This window comes from Caloenas nicobarica, chromosome 1 (genome assembly GCF_036013445.1).
Source record: "Caloenas nicobarica isolate bCalNic1 chromosome 1, bCalNic1.hap1, whole genome shotgun sequence".
Taxonomy (NCBI): Eukaryota; Metazoa; Chordata; class Aves; order Columbiformes; family Columbidae; genus Caloenas; species Caloenas nicobarica.
Genome location: NC_088245.1, coordinates 82,064,325 through 82,086,771, shown reverse-complemented (window position 1 = coordinate 82,086,771; position 22,447 = coordinate 82,064,325). Strand labels below are relative to the sequence as shown.

At 38.3% G+C, this 22,447-nt stretch overlaps 1 protein-coding gene across 1 annotated transcript in view; it reads left to right on the top strand.

Moving 5' to 3' along the window:
• Nucleotides 1-2,755: 2,755 nt before the first annotated feature.
• PIK3C2G (phosphatidylinositol-4-phosphate 3-kinase catalytic subunit type 2 gamma) overlaps nucleotides 2,756-22,447 on the top strand; it is a 199,692-nt gene continuing 180,000 nt past the window's right edge. Inside the window, exons 1-4 of the mRNA XM_065643202.1 lie at nucleotides 2,756-3,418; nucleotides 9,239-9,321; nucleotides 12,810-12,967; nucleotides 16,348-16,459. Coding sequence (XP_065499274.1) covers nucleotides 2,756-3,418; nucleotides 9,239-9,321; nucleotides 12,810-12,967; nucleotides 16,348-16,459 — 1,016 coding nt within the window. The remainder of the gene's footprint in view (nucleotides 3,419-9,238; nucleotides 9,322-12,809; nucleotides 12,968-16,347; nucleotides 16,460-22,447) is intronic.

Here is a 22,447-nt window from a genome sequence, read left to right as displayed (position 1 = left end):
CACAGCGCACCAAGATTTTATACGAGAATGTATGTGCATGCTGAAGTAAGGGAAGTATTTTCATGTGCTTGGACGGCAACTACAATACTGTGAGCATTGCGTAATGCTGTCAAATCTCTTGAGTCGTAGTGAATGTTTTACGGTATTTGTTGTGAGTTTCTCTTAAAACCTCCAATCCCAGAACCACATGTTTATGGGAAAACATGGCTGTCATTTAAAAGGAAAAGGAGGACTTCGCAGCTGTAGGAGGAAAAAAGCCAAACCCTTCAAAACATGAGTTCAGAAACCACAAGGCAAAGAAAATGAACCTAAAAATTTAACTTTTTTTAAAAAAATGCATTATGAATTTTTCCTTATTAGTGATTTTTTGAAAATTCAGTGTTACCATTGCACTTTACATGATTCGAGTTGTGTAACAGTGGCTGGCAAAGAGCCAGATCCTTTCCTGAACTTTGTATGCCGTTTTGAAAAGTATCAGGAGTTGGCCCTGATACAGAGCCTAGTCTTACTAACCAACCTAGCAGGTAAAATTTAAACCACGGACATATACAGCATAACATGACATGACACGACATGCTGATACTTCTGAACAATATGGAAAATGTGAGAGATAAGCGTTCATATACAGATAGATGGAGGTGGGCTTTGTGTGTGAGAATGTCTGTCCAAGAAATGTGGGATGTTACGCATAAAAGCCCTAGTGCTGAATAAGCAAGGTTAGCTTTTAGACATTTATGTATCAGAATTTGTTTGAAATGCAGTGAAAATATTTTAGAATCAGTTGAAAGGGCATAAAAGGTATTTTATTTTCTGTGCCTCTATTATAGTCTTCCAGGTAGCTAAACTTTATTAAGGAAGGTCGATCAGGAGGGAGGCATCATTCTTTTATCTTCTATTTTTCCTGAAATATTCACATTTTCAAGAGAGGAAAAAAAAAGTCATCTTTCCTGACAATGGGTATATCCTTTTCTTTCTTGTTTTCTTTCTTTTATTCACCTGCTGTAGAAAAGAGAAACAGAGGGAGTTGTAAATGAGGACAATTTCCTGAAAAAACCTTATTGCTATTTTTATTAATTTTTTTCCTGCAAAAATGGTACCATCTAAAAATGTAGTTAACTTCTGAGAGAATGGCGCAGAGACTGTAACTGAAGTTCATGCTTAGATCACCATTTGAAGTGGTATGCATTGTTTTGGTTATCTGGCTTAGTGTAACTTCGTAAATGCTTTATTTTTGTTTTTTTCCCCAACATAGTTAAAGCAAGCCAAACACACAACACATGGAATCACTAAGTTGAGTGCTTGAGAGAGTAGTTCGGCCTTGAAGTTGGAGATTTCATTTCAGCCTATTTAACTTTTCATTTCTCTTCTCATTCCTCATTGCAGGTGACAAGAGCCTATGTCACCTAGAGTTTGACTTCAAATAAAACAAAAATAAATAAAGTTGTGATGAATACCTTCTGTTGCAATATAGATTTTCATTGCAAGGCACTATTGTCTAAGCTAATACAGTATAGATCTTGGAGACATATTGGAAAAGCTATTTGTAGAGCTAAGCTTTAGCAATTTCTGAGTACACTTTTCATTTTGGTAGCTTTTTTTTTTTTTTCCTGCCAGGGAATACATTTTTTAATTGAATTCTTAAATCAGATATTTCTATTTCTTTTATGTGATAAAGTACCCAGCAAAACTGTGTACTTTATGTGGTATTGCTATTCTGTGTCATTTGTGGTTTTAGGCTAGGTTTGTATCAGTAAATGAAACAGGCCCAGGCCTTGAGGGCAAGTGGCCCAGAATAGATTTTAGTTTTAGAACTAATCACTCTTCCTAAAAAAGATGTTCTCCTGCCCACTGACAGCAGTCCTCCGGTAGACACTGCCCATCTGAACCATAGGACTACTTGCCACGTGCCAAAATAATATCAGGAAGTTTACTAGTAATAGTATGAATGATGATGAACTTCTGCAGAAGCTCATGCCTTGCCTGTTAATTTACTAAAAAAGATACTACCTCAGGCTTTGAAGATATATCTGTCTCTTTTGAAAAACAAACAAAAGAGACTGAAATGGATTTATTTATATTTGTTTTTCTTTATATATGCCTTATCCAAGCTTTTGAGGTGTACTGTTTTGAATATTAATTGGAGGTCCTTGTCTTCTATGTTCTTTTTTTTTACTTCACCTGATTACAGTAAGATAAAGATTAGTGGAATATAAAGAAATTTGAGGCCCAAAAAAAGAGGAAGATATGAATGGAAATGCTGTTAAAGTGACCATTAATATGAAGTTTTCCTACCTGCTTGTTTTATATTCCTCCATTAAGTGTGCTATACAACTGTAAAATAATGGAAATAATATGGAGATTTTCTTTAATATTTGTCAGAAATAGTATTTTAGTATTTAGAGCAATGGTTATAGGCATCCTGTTGCTATTATTTAGGAGTCCAGGATGATGATGATAATTATTATTTTTCTTTAATAATAGTAATAATAAATACAACTAGAAATAAGAGTCAGGCAAAAGAATATTCAAGCTCCAAATTGAGAAAATCCTTCCACCCTTTGAAGAAAGCTCTAAAGCAAAAAAAAAATCAAAGTAGTATACTGCTTTCATTATACTAGATATTCTTGGGTTTAACTTTTATTCTGTGCTTTGTTTCAGTGGGTATGTCGCTCCAGTTCTGAACGTTACTGTCTTGACCTTGGAACTATTGTAACACATCCCCGAGGATTAATAAGGCTGAAGAGAAGAATTAGCCATGGCATACTTTGGGAGGGTGCCCTTCTCACACAACGAATTTTATGAAGGACAGGATGGGGACCAAGCATCTTACCCAATGTACCATACTGGTTCTGCTGGAGAGGTCCGTCTAGGATTTGATCAAATAGTTGATGAAGTCAGCAATGAATTTTTTTTTTATGGTTCATCACATTCACATCATCATGAAGAAATTTTTTTCCCAGTAGATGTCTTTGGTCTGAATGTGCCTGTGCCTGACCAGCAGCTCTGTGGTCAGCCTCTAGCTGCTTATGGTGAACCTTACCCTGGAAATCCTCTCTCTCACTGGCAGCAAGGCACAGTGTCACCAACAGTTGGCTTCAGATCTTCTTTACTACCTGATTACACAAACTTCTCTCTAGTGGATCCCTACCCCTACAGCCAAGAGAGAGAAACCTATGGAGGGAATAATACAACTCCAGTCACAAATGTATTTCATTCAAATGTGGAAAGAGGCAACACAAATCCGAGTTTTCAGATAGGCATCGACAATGTAGATGCTCAATGTCCCATTTTCTTAGACAACTACCAATTTGGACAAGTGAGAGATGAAAGTGGATATGGAGAAGCTTGTTTAACTGACGCTTCCAGAAAATGCAACAAGGAACCTACCTGGCCCAGCAGCTCTGGATGTGACAGAGAGGTATTTAAATTTTCACATATTAACAGTGCTTAAAGTTCTTGATTCTTGTTTCTGTCCTTGCTCTTTGTGTATTCACTCACATTGATGGAACATGGATTAGAAGCACTTGATTTAAAGACATGGTGGAAAATAAAATGTTTATGCCTTGGGGAAAGCAAAAGCTTTTGCTTGTGTAGAGAGTTTTTCTCATGTGTCTTATGATTCAGCTGTCCAAAAGCAAATGCGAGACTTCTTATTCACTTCGCATTTGGTCTTTACTACTTCCAAAGACAGAGATGTAGAGATGTGTCAGGTATATCTTTCTAGTAATTGTGTAACGTGATTTCTTGGCAGTCAGAATTTCCCACGGTATTTCTGTATCTTTACAAGGATGATGCCCTCAAACGAATAGTACATTATTAGTTAAGAGATTTTTATATAGTATGAAAACATCTGAGCATCCTCTTCCTTTGATTCCAATATCAGAAGAGAACCCAGCAGACTGTAAAAAATTAGTTCTGAAGGGAAGGTGGCTACTATGGCTAAGTAATGAGAATTTGATATTGGCAGAATCTCTGTCCTACCTGTTTCACGTTTTAACCAACTTAAAATGTCAATTCATTTCTGCAACTTACCTATTAAAAAAGACTTAATTTGAAAGTAATAGAGCCAGTTTCTCACCTAGTATAAAATGAAGTATCCCCATTGACTCTAATGGAAAATTGCCATTTTACATCAGAAAAGAATCTAGATTATGGTCTAGAATGCTCCAGTAGACTCATTTTATGGTTCACTGAACCATATAACTACCACGGAGAGATAAGTACAGAAATATAGAGTAAGGTGTATTTGAAAGAAGTAACAAATCTGTATGGTCTGATGTGAAACCTAAAAAATAGCAATACATTATGCTGAATCTGTTTTTCTGTTGAGCCAGACTATTGTCTCTGTGTGTAGTTTGGCTGAGATATCCTCATTCTGAGAGATGAGACATACCATGTCCTGCCCTCACCATGTTCTGCATGCACTTATGTGCGCCTGTATAATTATTTTCTAAAAACATACATATCTACTGTAACTGTGGAAGCTGCATCCTATGACATACACTCTGTCTTTTTGAAGCAAATACTCTCTTTTTTTCCTCATTCCATCAGGTGTTCATAGCTCCATTTGTGGCTTTGATGTTTTTAATAATGATGTCTTATGGGAGCCCCATGACTCTCTCTGATGCTATATCTCTCCTCATTTTCTTTCCTTCAAAGTCCTGACATGGAGAAGGAGAAAGAAAATGATAAATCCTCCCTTTCCTCTGTTCCTTGTTAGTGTTCGGAATTATTATAGGAATCCTGAAACAGCCTACAGAATACCTCTGCATCGCGAATATTAAAAGATGGTATAGGTTCACCTTCTGCTTTTAACTCCCAGTGATCACAGTATCATAAAGCAAAGGGGAAGAGCCAATTAATTGTCTTGTTTCTATGTCTGTGAATAAGGAGAACTACAGAGGTAAATATATGCAGACCCAGTCAGATAGGGAGGCAGGTGGGGAAATATATCTGAGGACAGGACCTCTTAAGACTAATCCTGGGTACCACATTTTGGAAGTTCAGTGATGAATACAAAAGGGGAGAGGATGCTTTTTATTTATGGTAGGAAAACTAAAGGATGCTGGTGGCATGATGAAAAAAACAAGCCTTCTCATGAGAGAAGTAGGAGATAGTGGGATACAAATGAGCAGGAGATTAAATTGTCGTATGGGAAGAAGAGGTGCTAGAGGAAGCAGACATATAAGAACAGGCACAAACACTTCTGTGACGGAGGAGGAGAGAATTATAGGGGAGGGAAGAGATGAGTGAGTCAAGGGCGACTACAATTGAGTGTGTGGGAGGATTTGATTAAGTCAGGGAAGTATTTGAGCTGTTTAGCTAGAAGAGGAAGAAATGGGAGAGAGGAGAGAATTGATTTGTAGCAGAAAAATCAGTGTGGTCACAGGAATTCCTTCAGGGAGAAACAGGCATGTCAGGATAGAAAGAGATCCAAAGCAAGGAGCTGGTAACTGAACCCTCAGATGGTAAAAAAGGGAAAACAAGAGTGAAAGAAAGTCAAGAGAAGGAAGAGTTAAAAAAAAAAATCTATGAAGAAGTAAATCCTTGCTACTGGGCTGGGAAAATATAAGGGCTGTGGTGCGACAGGGCTGATGCTGAGTTAGACTGTCAGAATGGTTGCAAAGGTGGAGCACCAGAGCAAAAGAAAGACAAAGAGCACAGATTGGATTGGTGAGGTCCAGGATGAATGACTGGTGCATCTGAGTAGTAGATGAGAACCAGGACTGCAGACAGAGTGAAATGGAAAAGATGCTGAAACATGGAGATTAGCATGGAGATAAGCCATAGATAGGCAAGATGAAATATTCACATTGCTGAAATCATACTGTCATTCTGATCCTTAGCTCTTGGATGGAGTTGTGTGCCCCTAGGCTTTATTTCATGTGTACTAATCAAAATGCACCCAGTGTAATAAAGGGCATGTTAATTGTATCTGGCCTCGTCATGACCAAGTCAGATGTTCAAAAGTACTAAAGAAACTGTCTTCATAACATACCTGTGAGAAGAGATTTTATTTTGTCTGTATTAGAAAGAGAATGGAAATACATCCTAAAATGTATCCAGGAGATTTGGCTGCTCCATCTACAGTATTCAGAATTCAATGTTTTCGGAATAACTAGCAAGACTTACTTCTTCACACAAGCCAAATCATCAGAACAAACTTCATTATTTCAGTTTGGGTGCTCTAGAAATGAGAAATAGACAGTTAGTGTTCATATTTGAGAAGGATGGCTCAGGTGACTTGATTAGCATAATGTGAGAAATCTGTGGATGGACGAAGATGCTGATCATCCAGGGATGCACTCTGTTAATTTCTTCCTCTTGTCATCTGTTCTCTTCATCCACCATTTTCTGTCTGATTCACTGCACACTTTCAGATATTTGCAATGAGTGGAGACTGTAGTCCTATAGAATAGCAATGTGTGATAATTCTTATTTTACCTTCATATGCAATGTGAAGAAATTAAAGTTTCTGGACACCTGAAAAGAGAAATGACATAACTGATCCACTTGATTCATCAATGGAGTTGGAACTATATATCTACCAAGTACACGTCTGCCATCAGAATTAATTTGAGTTAGTTAGCAACGGTATATTAATTCATTTCATGTAGACTATTACTAGTCTACACAGGATGCGTGTTTGCCATTCGGATTCACTCAGAAATGCTGCCAGCAAAGGTGCAGAGAGGCAAGAGGCCTCCTATGTTGCTTCTGTCTCCTGCAGGAGAGGGTCTGGATTCCAGCTTTGTCTGTCAAGCTCCTTTTTGCCATCCTGTAGTAATTATTTACAGTCACATTCTTCTTCAAGCCATGAACTGGAGGATTCATGGCCATGTCCTCATGGCTGATTTTCCTTTACCAGTCTTGGGGAATTCTTCTTCCTTGCTTAATTCCTCTCTGTTCCTCCTTCCTCAGTTCCCAAATGCAATTTTGCTCTTTTAATGTCTTCAGTCCCATTTAGTGACATGTCCCAGCCTCACCTTTTCTTACCCATGGCCTAGTTTTCTTAGCTTTTCATTTATCCACTATCTCTCTTTTTCGATGTACTTTTTCCACTGCACATGCTTTGTAGTGACAGAACTGCAGGTTGAAGAGGAGCCTTTTTGTGTTGCTGGAAGCAGCAGGTTTCCAGCCTTCCCTTCTGTGTGAGTCTCCATCCATGGCTCCTGTAGAGTAGTCTCAGGTTGTCCCCCTGTTGCAGCACAGGACTTGGGTGGTTCTTAGCCCTATAGAGTCCCTGCCAATCTTCTTTTCCTCCTGGCTGCTCACCTCCTCCTGCAGCTCCTTCACCAGCTGCTTGGCACCGCAGCCAGAGCACAGCTCCCACCAGCGAGGCCACCGCTCTCCCCAGCCCCAGGGAGAGGCACCAGACAAACCCTGCAGCCAGAGACCTGGGCTGCAGCATCCTCTCTCTGGAGCTCCATGTGGGTCGAAGTCTCCACTGTCCACAGGGGCAGTTTTCTGCACCCTGTGATGGAGATCACACCATGTGGTACATCACCACCATCACTGCGTAGTTTTCAGTGCAGGTTCTGGGCTCCCTTTGCACTCCTGCCACAACAACTGCGGTAGCTTTACCTGCGAGCTGTGCTTCTGCTCCTGGCTGCAGAGCTCACCCACAAACACAGCAATGTCTCTCTGAAGTTGTTCTGGTTTGAGTTCCTCCATCTGGAATGTAGAGGTACGCAAGGTATTGTACACCACATCCCAGATGCAAACTTCCTGGAGCCTTGTCAATGCATCTTTGTGTAAAACCGTCTACACTGATGTGTGATCAGGAATGTTGTTTTTTTGTTGTTGCAATTGTCGTTTTGTTTGTGTTGTGGGGGTTTTTTAAACTATGTAATTTTGGGAGGCCATTACTGTTACCAAATCGTTCATAATTTCTAAATAGTAAACCTCCACCAGAAATTTTTATTACTATCTGCGGAGGTGAACTGTAAGGTAGGTCTCTAAATGAGGTGGAAAAAAATGAACCAGTGGAGGTGCTATGTTGTCACTGACTTTTGAAGAAGTTTTTTCAGCAGTCCTTAGAATCAGGAGTTGATGCACTACTAATTTGTATTGCTAAATTTAGTTTCACTCTTTTATTTGAGACCTCAGGGTTATCCATTGTTTTTTCTACCAGACATTTCAATTTTTCCCTCTATTGACGGTGCCCCCTTATTATCTTTAAATTTCATAAGCACTTCCTTAATGCTTGTGCTATTGTGGTTAATGAAAATACTACATACAATGAGACCTGAGGCTGATGATACCTATGAAAGGTTTGTAACTTCGGAGCTTTCAGTTCCGCCATTGTGATCTCCCCAGTAGCCAGCTCCCAACAGATCATTCATCTTTTATACTTAACCCATCTTTTAAACTGTGAAGTTTCCTAGCTGGCATCTTTTAGTGCATATTGTACTTCCCTGTCCAGAAAAACATCTTAAATTTGCTTGATGTTATTAATTTTTACAAATGTACATACTTGTATATAAATTATCATTAAAATAATAAAAAACATATTTTGCCATATCTGAGTGTCCCCTTCTGTGACATGTCATTAGTTCCTTCTCTTTCTGAAGGGGTTTAAAAGTTGGCGTCTCACATGAGCATTGTACCTACCTCTCTGTACAACAGGAGAGTAGGCTTGCGGATATAATACTATTAAGCTCCTTCCTAGAGATAACGTTCTGACTGAAGGGTACTATGGCAAACAGACAAGGGGGGTGGGGTGCTTTGACCCAAAAAGCAGCTCAGACCTGTGTCCTCAAGGTTTAGAGAAAGTATCTGGGGATTTTTAGTGTTCAACAGAATACACTGGCTTCCTGTTATCTGTCTTAGGGACTTATTTACCTGACAGGTTTATGGAGTTTGAAGGGAGTCCCCTCTCCCTTTTGTAAACTAAGCATACATCTTCTGCATTTAGAGTTATCCGTGCTCTGACACTAGGTGAATTTTGAAAGTTTTGCCTGGAATTCCTTATGTTCTGAATGGAGGGGAAGAAATCATTAAAACCAGAGTAGCTGATGCTTTGTGATTTATTTTTTTTTCTCTGAAAGCATTTAGAGTGCAGTCAAAATGGGCTTATTTGTACTTATTTGGAGCTCCATCAAGTCAGGGGACGGATGATAAAGTATGAAAGTTAGTTCTCATGGAACCAAATGCAAGGTTAGCCTTATGCTACTTCTGCTTCTGTTATCTAAATAACTGAGCTCTGTTTTTTCTGATGTCATTTTGGTATTTTTAGGCTACAGGTTGGTCTATCCAACTGGTTGAAGCAAATCAAGGAAGTAATGAAAACACAGTTGCTTTTTGCAATGCAGTGGAGAAGTAAGTAATAAAAAAACCCCCACCTTTATTCAGCCAACTATGACATTTCACTTACATTATTTGTAATGGTTATCCCTGCATTCCTGAACAGTGCCATAATTCCAGTATCCACTTAAATCTGGAAATGCTCCTAATTTTGGTTTAAAGATTAAAATCCACAAAGGATTATTAATTCTGGAAATATTTTCTCGTTTAGCTGGCCCCTTTATCAGTGATAAGTATATTTAACTCTTCAGTGCTGGTGGTTTATAGTGTGTGAAACTTAAGATCCATTTTCTGCCACTGTCTTGGACAATAATAGTGCCGTGTAGCTTGGAGCAGGAACTGACTGAAAACAGAATTACTACATCCTGTCATGATGAAAAGTGAGACATAGCAAGCGACAAAAACTGCTTTAATTATTGTTTATCGTTACAGTTAATAGCGTGGCTTAATGGGATAGAACTCTTTTTACTTAATCTTCAGAAAAAGAAATTGTGTTGAAATCCAAGAGCACTAAGAAATACAAGTTTTTAGACCATCTGTGCAGATTCATTTTCCTGTGTAGATATTCACTGATCACACTATCTAGTTGTTAGCACAAATGCCTGCTTTTCCCCCAGAAAAGTAGCTGGAAAATCGATTTTTTTTTTTTTTTAATTAGACTTTAATGAATCGACTGCATTCAGGATCAGCCAAGCCTGCTTCTCTACAAGGAAAAAAAAATCCAGTTTGATGATGCCCTGAAATTAACAGTGAATATATTACATATCCATACAGTGTGGACAGTCAGCTTAAAAACATACTCATTCACATATGTTTTGGTGGGGTTTTACCCTTCTTTTTTTTTTTTTTTTTACCCCACAGTTCATCAGTCTGAACCCCAACCCTGTTCTACTAACATCAGATGCATGAAGGCACATTCCACATTCCACATGACAGGCTTTCTACATTTAAGTTTATGCTATAATTACAGGAAAAGCTTTCTATTGATTTTTTTTAATAAATAAATGAGTTTGTTTACAGGGCTATAAAGATGAACAAAATGAAGCCATTTCTGTTTTGCAGTGACTTCTTCAGTGTGCATCCCTAGCAAATACTCTTAAAAAGAAAGTAAGAGCTATTTTTGCTTTTCTCCTATCAAATAAATGGGAAAGCATTCTTAGGACAAAATATCACAGCAAACCAAAGACCAAAAAATGTCATAAGTTTGCAAATAACTAACATATTCAGTCTTGCCAAATGAGCATCCTTCCAGTCCCCAAAGAATTTCAATAACTGGCAGTTTTATACATCAGAGGCAAGATGTATAATTCAAACCCTATGTCATGCAGACTTGCACCTCCAGCATGTAGCTCAAATAGAAACCCGTCATGTTTTTCTCTAGGTAATATTTGTACAGGTAGCAATCTATAATTGAAGCATTTCATTGTACGCAACTGTAAAGCTGTTTTTAAAATCCCTTTATCAGGTTACTTCCACAATCATGAACATGGCTATAGTGAACATTCATCCATGGGTGGCTTCAAAATACATCCAAAAGAGAGTTTGATACCAGAAGATGCCAGGGTTCAATGCTGCAAAATGCCAAGTCCCTCCACCTCCTACCGACTTCAAGGATGTGCTGTGCACTGCAGCGAAATACATAGAGTTATGAAATGCTGAGAAATAGCAAATCCCTATAAATGTTAGTACTTTCTGCATACGTTGAGTTGTTGCAGCACAGAAAGCAAGTAGCACAAGATTTTCTTCATATACTACTTGAGCAGTATTTGAGTGACACCTTGGAAGAGCTAACCTTACAAAATGTTGCAATGAGCATCTGTCACCCACCCGCTCAGGCCAGAAACCCTTTAATCACTTGAAAACAATAGATGGCCATAAATGGGCGACAGTTTCTGGACCTGTGCATTTTTATCTGCAAAGCATACAAAGCAAATTTCTGTCCCTATATTATCCTAAAATATAGATAGTGAGGAGGCAGGGAAGAAAATGAGGTTTGCTTAGTTTCTAAAGGACTGTCAGTAACCTGAGGATGTGATTCATGTCCCACTTGTGTATGTAGCCCATTAATTTGATGCTGGAGAAAGGGTTGTGAAGTTTCCAGCCTTATTCAGTCTTTGGCCTTCTTACAGAAACAGGTTACGAGAGTGAATTTCGTGATAGGGGAAAGCTTAATGTGTACCTTGCTCACAAAGAAAATAGACTGACATCAACAACATAGGTCACCAAAGCAGCCTCTGTGCTATAATGATTTTTCACCATGAGTATAAATCTATCTCATGTACTGGAGGTATTGTCAAGCCTCATTTCCTCCTACCCCACTGAAACATCATGCCCGCTGGCTTTTCATTATAAGAAATGGGCTGCTTCATTGGATTATTAATTTTGGAAGCCTAGTCTTTTCTTCCTTCTCATGCTTTAGAAATACGTGGCATAAAAGAGGCATTCATACTTTTGTTTAAGAGACTTGGGTGGCAGCCCTGAGGCAGGAGGTAACATAGTAATGAAGAACTTTATGTGAGAGAACTACGGTTCAAAATACACTGCAATCAGAGACCGTATAAAGTGCTGCCAACTCAGAAGCTACAAAATGCTGCTTGAACTAACAAACAAAAAAGAATGCAGTATGCTTAGTACAGCATGTTTTAGTTTCGCTACTAAAATATTCAGGCCAATTAGTGAAATGTAAAGCTTCAGCTGATGTAATACAATATGTACCGTTACCTGCAGCTGCAAAGTGTATTTGCTTAAAAAGCAAGTTTAATCTCAGCTGACAGGCATTAATACCTGTGACCAGTGTTCATTTTGAAATGGTATCTCAGGAGGAATTAGTTTCTGCAAGTCTTTGGTAATTGGAAGGAGGAAGTGCAATATATTTTATAGGTAACGGTATATAAGATCAGAGGGACTCAATGACTATAGCAGTTATTCCTCTCTACAGACATGTGCATAAATACCGAGGGTTTTAGTAATGAGGATTTCAGATTGGATTCTAGAGCACTGTGGAAATAGAGAGTTTTTAAGATTTTGCATAGAAAGCATGTTCATGTATTCATTTTGACCAGCTGTCCTAGCCACAGCTGTCTGTGCACGTGCTCTTGGTTAGTTTTATGTTAAAGCTCTGTTATTTAAGCACATATTTGAGCACCCTAATTTCTGCTGTGCTCAATGTACATTGAAGTCTGTGTTTAAACTCCTTTTGGCTTCACTGAGGTCAAGCTCACCAGTGATTCTGTGAAGTGCATGAAGATTGTACTGATAGTTTTCCTGTTAAGTAAAAGGTATAGTTATATGTACGCTATCTGAAATGTAGTTATCTCACTAATGTATGAAAAGAAAGCTTGGGTTGCTACCATTTTCCCCTCTGCACAAAATTTTATTACTAACAGATATTAATATGTACTATTATTATTATTATAGGTATCTTGTAAAATTTTGGCTTGCTCTTACAAGAGAACTGAAATGCATACCTGTTTAGACATAAGTTCATCACACGTTCTTTTCAGAATAAGAAGTGCCTACCCTGCTTTTGACTTGAAGGCAAACACTGGGAAAATCTGGAGTGTCGCAACAAGGTTCCCAGAGTATATCCTTGGAGAATCAAAATTCAGAATCAGTGTTTGGACAGATTCTTCACCATATCCTCTGCTTCTTACGCAACATGGTATGTGATTGGGGTGTTCATATCTTTCTACAATCCAGTTCCACAGAATGATAACAAAATGCATTTGTTATCTGGAAAGATACTTGGAAAGGAAGCCTTCTGTGAGTCTCGAGTGCATACTTTGTCAAACATATTCAGTATATTTGAAGTAAAATGAAAATCACATTAAAATATATAAACTTTGCTAATGTGTAGATCTCTAATTTCTTTAACCACAATTGGGACCAATTCTGGCAGTTTCAAATGGGCCATCATTTAGACTTTTATCCAGAAGGAATTTAAGCTTGTGCCTAATTTAAAGTGTAGTGGTAGTCCCCATATAGTCATGCAACTTTTCGCAGCCTTGGCCCTGTTTCTGAATCCAAGACTTAGTCTGCAGTCACTAAGACTCCTCTGCACCCAAGGTTATGTACAGGTCAGAGGAAGTACACATAGGTCATAAAATGAAAGTAGAAATTCCAACTGGGTGGAAAAAGTGGAGAATAATTAAGGGTTAGAACAGTTTGCCCACAGAAGTTGTGGAGTCTCCATTCCTGCAGGTTTATAAGGTCTAACAGGACAAAACCCTGAACAAACTGGCCTGAATTTAGTGTTGACGCTCCTTTGGGGACGAGGCTGGACTAGATGAACCTAATGAGGCCCTTCCCAACCTAAATTATTCTGTCACTAGTGGCTGTGGGAAGCTACCATGTCTCCTGTGCATCCTGTATCTATGTTAAATGGGAGGATCTTTGATTCCAGCTCTGGTAATTTTTATTACTTAAAACATAAATGCAAAAATGAAATAAATTAAATCATCCTCCCCCTCTCTTCCTGTGCTGCTTCTTTAAGCAATAGTGGGTTTTTTTATGAATCTTTTTTTCAGTTGTCAAAGAATTATGTGGTTGTAACAGGCTGAGTATTAGTTCGTTTGACAGGTTGAAAGCTGAAAATCCGAAGCTCTACAGAATGTCAGTCAATATATATTAAAAAAAATCTTCATAAATGAAGTAGCCAAGATTTACACATTTATTCATACAAGTTTATTTGCTTGATTTGGGAGCATCTATAATATATAGTTATTGGAAAGGCTGGAAAAGTAGGAGGTTGTATCCCCTCAAACCAATATTTTATAGATTCCGTGAAACAAAGGGCCGAAGATCTTGGGACATTCGGACCTGAAGGTAGCATTTCCAGCACTCCTGTCAGCTAGGCAAGGGATCTACACTTAAGTTCCCCGTAATGCAAAAGTCTTAACTGCTGGCAAATGTTTTATCATATAGCATCATTTACTCTACAGATTGTTTGATTTTCAGTCTGCTTTACTTTACAAAAATACTTTAGAAGGCACAACTAAAACTGAAGGCGTTATAAGAAACAGCCCCTGTTCATAAAGTCTCTTACAGACTAAGTAAACAATAAGATATAGTTAAAGTGGGGGGAGGGAGTACACTTTTTTGCCTCATCTAGTACAAAGAATTGTTCAGTCACGCAAAAATATTTGGCAGAGAAAGGAAAGCCAAATGGGTCTGTGGAGTGCAAGTGAATGATACCAGTAAATTTCAGATTTTTTCAACAAGTGACCTGAAAAAAGAGCTTGTTACATTTTTAATTCAAGATTCTGTGCCATTCTTCTTTTTCTGGTGTGTATAAATTTAGCATATGGGTGCTGCAGTTTACGTGTCAAAACAGCTATGAGGAGCTGCCTAAAACAATGCTTTGTCAAAAGGCTAGGTGTTCATAACAAGTAAAATTGGTAGAAAAAGTTTAATCAAGGTGGCTTTCTAAGAAAAATGGCTTTGTGAAGAAAATTAAAATTTTCAGGAGGACCTTTTGAATCCATTGACACATTTGTTTTTCCTTGAGGAAAACCAAACCAAAGCAAAAAACAGGCTAGCTATGGTTAACCAGCTCTGTTTTATTTCAGCTTTGTTTTTGTCACAGCCTCATCCCCTAGAAATGTCAGCTGTTCTCTGAAGTTTTTTTTCAGTATCGCATTCCCTTAAACTTCCCTGCAAAAACAATTTTGCATTTCCTGGTTTGTTCTAAATAATAGCATGGCAACTCTGACCCAGATTTGCCGGTATGAATTGGCTGCGCTGGACAACTGGGTAATTCAGAACACCATTAAACCCAATGAAACTGGTCGGTTAAGCTCTGTCTGCAGCTGTTGTCTGAATGAGCCTGGAACAGTGTAAATTAGTCAACACACAAGTCTGGATTCCGTGTTTAGTTTCTGGGGTTTTGTATTTAACTGTAGGTAATGTCCGTTTTTGTATCAAAAGGTTCACTTAAAGTTTCTAGTAAAGAGTTCTTATGGTTGCTAATTTTGAAGCAATAAACACCATGTAGGAAAAACTGAAAGGAAAATCTACTTTGGCTTTTCTGTTATGAGTTACAGACAATGAGATTACCTGAGAATTGTGGAGGAAGTCCAGACTTTACTTTGCATTTTAAAACCATCGTGGTACACAGTATGAAGATTTTTCACTGAAGAGTCAGATCTTCTTTTCTGCTAGAGAGAGGTATCTCAGACTTGCAGCATCAATGCTGGTGTAGTATGCTCTGCATGCCTGTGAAGAGCAAATTTAGCAGACATGTTTGCAGTTTGACTGCCAAATTATGCAGCTATTGTTTTCAATTTTTTTGATCAGGTCTTCTAAAATGCACAGAGAGAAAGTGTATTGGCAGGGTTGGAAAATGGCTTAAAAAGCTGAAGTAGTGCTGGGGAAAATGCTCAAAATGCTAGAATATTTCTGAAAAGCAGATTGTACTAATTTACATAGAACTTAGTTTATATGCATTACATATTATATAATAATATAGTATATAGTTATATACTATTACAATGTCACTACACATAATATTAAATAATATTAATGTACTATACGATATATTGCGTATATAATACATATATTAAAAATGCATATGAGCATTAATTTACCTCTTGATTATGGCTAAAGACACATGCACAGTAGAAACAATAGCAAGTAAAATTCTGGAGCCTTCTTGGGTCATGAGCAGCAACAGAGTGAACTTTTGCATCAGGCCATGTTCGCACATGGGAAATGTACCAAGATATTCATCAGGGATATTAAAAAAAAAAAAAAAAGGCTATTTTTCTCTTCCACTTGGGAAAGTTGCTTAGTTCTTCATTTCAGCAACCTAAAAAATTGCTAATTTTCTCTGAATGGGCATAGATTCTGTGGCTTGGTTTAAAGCATTTGAAGTGAAATTAAAAAAAAATCATCAGGTGTGGCTCAATCTAATTCCGCTTGATGGAGCTAGTTTGCAGCAGTAGTCAGGAATTGCAAAGAAATTCTTATTTTCTTTGCTCAGGTGTCTAACCTGGAATTCTCTAGCAAGCTACTATTAATTTTTCTTGCTATCTTTATTTACAGCTGGCTGTATCACTCATGACTTAATTGTAGAGATCCTCCGTTGCACAAATCAATACCCAGTCCAGGAGGAATGTCTCCTAAGTGTCTGTGGGTCTGATGAATTCTTGCAAAAGTAAGTATCTCATTAAGAAATGTTATGCATTGTGTAATATAAGCTGTGCATTTAATGCAGTCTGCTTACATGCCATGTAAACAGAACCACAGGGAGAGTTAGAGTATTGTGTTCCAAACACTTAATGTATAGTTTCTGAAACTCCCAGAACATGTGGTACTTATGTTCTACAGAGATGACAATGTGCTCTAGTGCAAGGCTTCAAATCCTGGCTCTTTTCTATAAGCATAGTGCAGCCTTGAATAATTTGTTTCACTCCCTTGCTCTTCTGGTCTTTCTCTTCTGTAGTACAAGGATGCAGCTACTTCCGATACCTCACAGGAATGTTATAAGCGTGAGGGAATATGCATATCCTCAAAGAAGGAAATTACCAAAGAGGGGAGAAACAGTATTATACAGCTGCATAGCAGGTCATTTTTCTTCATATCCAGTTGCAAGAGTAGTAAAGTAAATGAAGTCACCGCTTTGGTGCTGACTGCAAGTGGAAGAAAAACACATACATACAAACAGGTCTTTCTGAATATATGTAGTATACAAGAAAGAAAGTAAATACTCTGATTTGCATTAATTCTGGTGAACTCTTGTGGTGGTTGAAAGCACTACTGGACTCAGCTAGTTGTTTCTTGCCCTCTGGCGCTTAAATTCAGCTGTCAGCAAAAGTGAGCAGATTTCGTGTTGAAGCAGCTAAAGTGCAGGCTCTCGTCAGCTGTGCTGTGGGGACAGTGACTTTCAGCAGAAGGGGAAAAGCTGTCAGCTCTCTGTGGTAACATACTAGGCTGGCACTGCAGGAATCACAGCTCATCGGTTAGCATTGGATAAAATAGTACACATCTATAATTGAAAGGGAAATTTTTATAATAGAAACAGTCATATTTGCAGTATAGTGTAAAGATTACCTGAACTAGCCCAAAGCAAGTCAGCCTGATTAATGGAAGTGATGTAGTTGCAAGAGCAAGTGTCACACTGTGGAAATTAGCTTTGCTCTGTAGCCAGCTTGGACACTTTTACAGGTCAAATGTTCAGATGTTTATTATGAATTATTCTTTGCAACTAAAGATAAAGACTTGGTCGTTTCTGAGCCCACTCTTGTTCGAATCTCCATAAATTAGCAGCTGGTACAGCAGAGAGCTGTGAGAAGCATTATGGTGCTGGAACCGCTGAGCAGAGAATCAGGTCATACATGGATCTATTAATTACATAAGACAGCCAGCACTTTTTTTTTTTCTTTTTTTAAAAAATTTTTCAAGTCTCTCTTCTCATTTCAAACTAATTGCTAAAGAAAAGGGAAATAATGAGTCATTGTATTGAGGGTGAGCTGAGTCCATTTCAGTACAGTGTACAGTATGTTCTAAACAGTTTTATTTTCACTGTTGGGAAGAGTGCATCAATAGTGGACTGTTTAAATTCCTGCACTTGCAGAACCTCTGCACGTCTCATTAGCAGTGAAACAAGGTCAATAATGTTCTCAGCTTTTTTGCTTTGTGCCTTCGCTGTTGTGCAGAAAGCACTGAGCTGCACTTCTGGCTTCAGTAGCTCGTAACTATGCTATGCCGTACTTTCAGCTCCCTTTCCTCTGCCTCCTCGTAAGTGTCCTGTATCTGAAATTTGAAACCCCAGATGGTAATGATCCCTTGGGTAGCTTAACATGGCCTGCGGAGTTGCCTCAGGGTGAAATTTTTCCTGTGTTAGTGCTATCTTTTAGTGCAAATTGCTTTCTTCCCACTGTTGTTAACAGTGATTTGATGTACTTGTGCAGAGTTCTTCCCCAAAAGAGTATTTGGAAATAATTCAGGGATGAATTCCAGTAGAAGTTCCCCGAGTTAGAGGCAGTAAAGGGAATAAACACTCTGCTGCTCTGGCTTCATTGTAATCCAAAAAAACCCTAAAGTGAAGCTGAGACAGTGACATGATGAATTGCTCTTAGACCAGAGTGGTTTAGTGAACCAGACAACGTTCTGAAGATGTGTCAAAAGCTCTCTTTTATTATTATATTGGACTGTGTTAATGAGCACTTCACCCTGCTTCCTGCAGAAGCACCCGTAAGACTTGGTGATTTCTGGAATCCATTTAGCTTTGAATGAGACAGGGAAAAAATACTTGTGTGCTTATGACCATTATACTCAGCACCACAAGATTTCATCATCCATTATTCCTTCCTAAGGAGATGTCTTTGAGCTTCACGTCCTATCTGACTCACAAGTAGAATATCAGATTCTGAATATCCAAATTTTAAAAACATCAGAAGGCTGTGTGTAGACCACAGGTCAGTCCATAAGTAATAGAGCCATCTGTGAAATTCTGATTGGGAGTTTCATTTGGTTTCTGGTCTTTAAGTTCCATTTTGTTTACTGACCAGAAATCCTGGCCTCGTCTTGACCTGCAGGCTTTCTTTTTTTACCTAGGCTTCCTTTTCTCACATGTTGTTCTTACAGCACCTGGAGAAGCTATCAGGAGACATTGCCACCAGCCCCTGCCCCTTCTGTCGTTATCAGTAACTGCACAAGTCACTTCACTAGCTGATTTGCTGAAGTTCTCTGCTGAGATGTTCAGTGCATCTGGAGGCAGAACCCTGTCTGAAAGACAGAGGCTCTTTGAAAGCAGAGAGGACTAAAACCCTATCTATGTCATCAGTTTTAACCACTGTTCATGGAAGTTTCTGATTTTCATATGTATCCATAGACCCTCCTTCTCTTGGTTTTCCAGCTGTGGGTGTGCTCTCCATTCCCTTACACTTATCCTGTTCATGATAGTCTTTTATTTCTTGGAGGGCCATCTGCTGTTTCTAAAAATTCTTTGCTTTACCATCCTGTCATCCAAGGCCTCTCCATCTACCTTTAAGTCTTGCTCTCAGTTCCCTGTCTTTCCTTAGATTTAGAATGGGTGCCCCTAACAGTGATTTTGTGATACCCTTCATGAAAGATGTTATATAAAAATGAATTGAATTGGGGTTAAGCAGCCTGTGTCAAATAACTCCTAGCTCTCAATACCAGAAGCAAGCCAAAACCAAGCCTTCTCATGTGACGGCAATTAATCAATCCTTCATTTAGACTTTTTTTGCCTTTAGAGCTACAGGCCAGAGCATCCTGAAATGCCTAATAAGACTAAACACATCTCCCCCCCCTTTTTTTTTTAATTGATCTGTCTGTTAGCAAGAGGTTGCAGTAATACAGATCCAGCAAAGGAATGTAGTCCAAGGATATTTATAAGCTTTAGTCCTAAACATGCCTTTCTTATTTTTCTTTTGAAGGCATCAGATTTTGTAAAGGATCTTTTCATATATATTTTTAGTTCCATCCACACTCTACCATAGTGTAATTTGCTTACTTACTGATTACTGCTTTGCAGTTGAGCCAACATAGTGAGCAGGGGTATGGAATAGAAAAGTCTAAATGCTTATCATTTATGCTCCCATGCTTGCCTGTGACCTTATTGATGACATTTTTTCCTTACTAATTCTATTCTCTGAGAACTGATATCTAAATAAGAATTGATTTTCACTCAAAGTGAAGTTTAAACTATTAATTGTACACTGGGCAGAGTTATATTTATGCAGGTTGGGATCATAAGAAGCAAGCACCTTTTGCATGAATATGTTCTTTATAAAAAATAAAATTCATTTTCTCTTGTCACTGTAGCTTAACTTTCTCATTCAGAGATGCTGCTCACCTAAGTTCTTTTTTTTTTAAAAAAAAAAAAAAAAAAAGTCTGATTGAACTGCATTAGGATTTGGAGCTTGTAGTGCATCAGAGAACCTTGATGTGCAGAACCAAATCATCTGGTGGTGAGAGATTCTCAAAAGGCTGAGCGATTTTTCCCTTTCTCTGCTTCTGATATATTATGAGACCATGGGCAAGTCACTTCGACCATTTAATTACCTTGTCTCTTAAAGACAAAGACTGCCTTCTACTTTATGCTTTTGTCATGGCATTCTGATCAAAACTGTGTTCTCCACATAGTAATTCCAGCAGAAAATGGGGAGAAAACTGTTGAGTTAATGATGTTGTGCATTTTTATTTGTGTTTCCTTTACAGAGCTCAGAGTGCTGTAAACCAGTTACTAGTAATTATACCATACACCAAAGGGGGCTATATTAACTTTATCTTAGTAGTACAGATATAGCAGCAGATCTGAAGAGTGTGTTACAGCCTGGGGTATGGCTAAAAACTAGTCTGTCAATCTATGGCAAAGCTATGCCTCTGTTTCTTATAGTTCACTTGTCATCTAGACCAGGTTTCCACATTATTTTATTGAGGCATTAATTCATTTTGTCTAGTCTCTTGTGCCACAGTACCTGTCAAAACTTTTCTCTTTGTATTTGTTCAAATGAAATCCACTCATTAATTCAACTGTGTGGCCAGTACTTCTGACTGCAATGTTTGAGGCAGCGTTGCTATGTCAATAAAGGATCTGTTGACGTAAAGCATCTGCCTGACACAGCAGAGCTAACAAAACCCATTAATGCTAAATGTAGTTATTACCACAAAGTTCAACCTCTGTTGGTGTAGCTTGTTTTTCCTGGGAGCATGATGACATGGAATAGTTATACTGGCAAAAGTAACTACAGAGGGTAGGGCTGTACCAATTTATATTAGCAGAATGCTCCTCTGTATTGCTATAGATATACCGACTTCTGTTATTGGCCTGGTGCAATGTAGGTGTTGCAGTAGGAATCTGTATACTGGAGGAAACAGCAGAAGGTGACTCAGGATTCACAGATGTGCTTCTTTATAATTTTCTTGTTACAACGCCAGTCCTAAGGTTGAAGGTAAGGCAGAATGGAAAGAGCAGGAATAATGCTTGGGTAAAAGGTAAAAACAAACAGGTCTGAGACAGTTCTAAAGGATGCCAGGATCATGGGAGACTTCATCATTAGAGTCACAAGGCAGACATGATTAGGTGGAATGAGGAGAGGAAGAAGTTTCAAGAAAGCCATGGGTAGGCACAACACAGACATGAGCTGAGGAGCAACAGAAGAGAATCTCTGCATTGGTGCAGTCCCAGGAACCGGGAATCAGTTGCTTGGACTTTTGCTTCTAAAGGGATTAGAGAAGGGCCGAGGCATAACAGTGATCTGCTTTCCACCAGTATAGGTATTTCCCTGTGTTGATGTTAACTTCTCTCACTCTTACATCTGTACTTCATGCTCTTTAAAATCAAGGAATTTTGCAAATATATGGAAGCGCCATCAGAGGACCTTGCTTTAGGTACTTGCTATGTCATGTGGAAATTGGTTTGTCCTCTGTGATGTATATGTTTAAAACAGAAATGTAAAAATCCTATATCTACGCTTACAGTGTAGGTTTGTGCAGAACAAGATATTACAAGATATTTGAATTCCCTGTAATTGTGCTGAATGGCAATTATGTACAGAACATTTATTTAAGTTTAACATCTGCTGCCATGTAAGGTATGAGTCTCTTCCGTAAGTCACACTTCCCATGGCTTATTCATAGTGCAACAGTTTTTTTTTTAAACTAAATCCAGCCAGTTTTATTCAGACATTCTATCAAAAGCCCTTTTAGGTAGAAAGAAACACCGTTTACTTTTTGGCGCTTGTATGGCTGAAGGCTTGAAAAAAGCAACATGAATCTAGTTGAACACACACTAGAGTTGTAACTGATGATGCATGTTAACTTGTTTTGGTGATAAATTTGCCTTTGCAAAAATAGGTGTCATTTTTCCTACCTATTAATCCCCAAAGGATTTTTTTTTAATGTAAAAAAAAAGATTGCCTTAATTCTGAAATAAGTTTTGCATTATTTCACCTGATTAAAACAAAAAATTGAATGGAAAGGCTGAGATTATTTTTGTTCCAAGTAATTTTAAGAGTGATAAACTAGGGCTTAGAAGAGGTTGCCAAGAGTGATAAGTGGACTAGCAACTACTCTGAAGAGTCAAATAAGAACAAGTAGTTCCCTTTTCCTGGAGTTCTAGAGTATCCTTGACCATCACAGTAGTTGGTAGGAACCACTCCAGCTGAGTATAGCT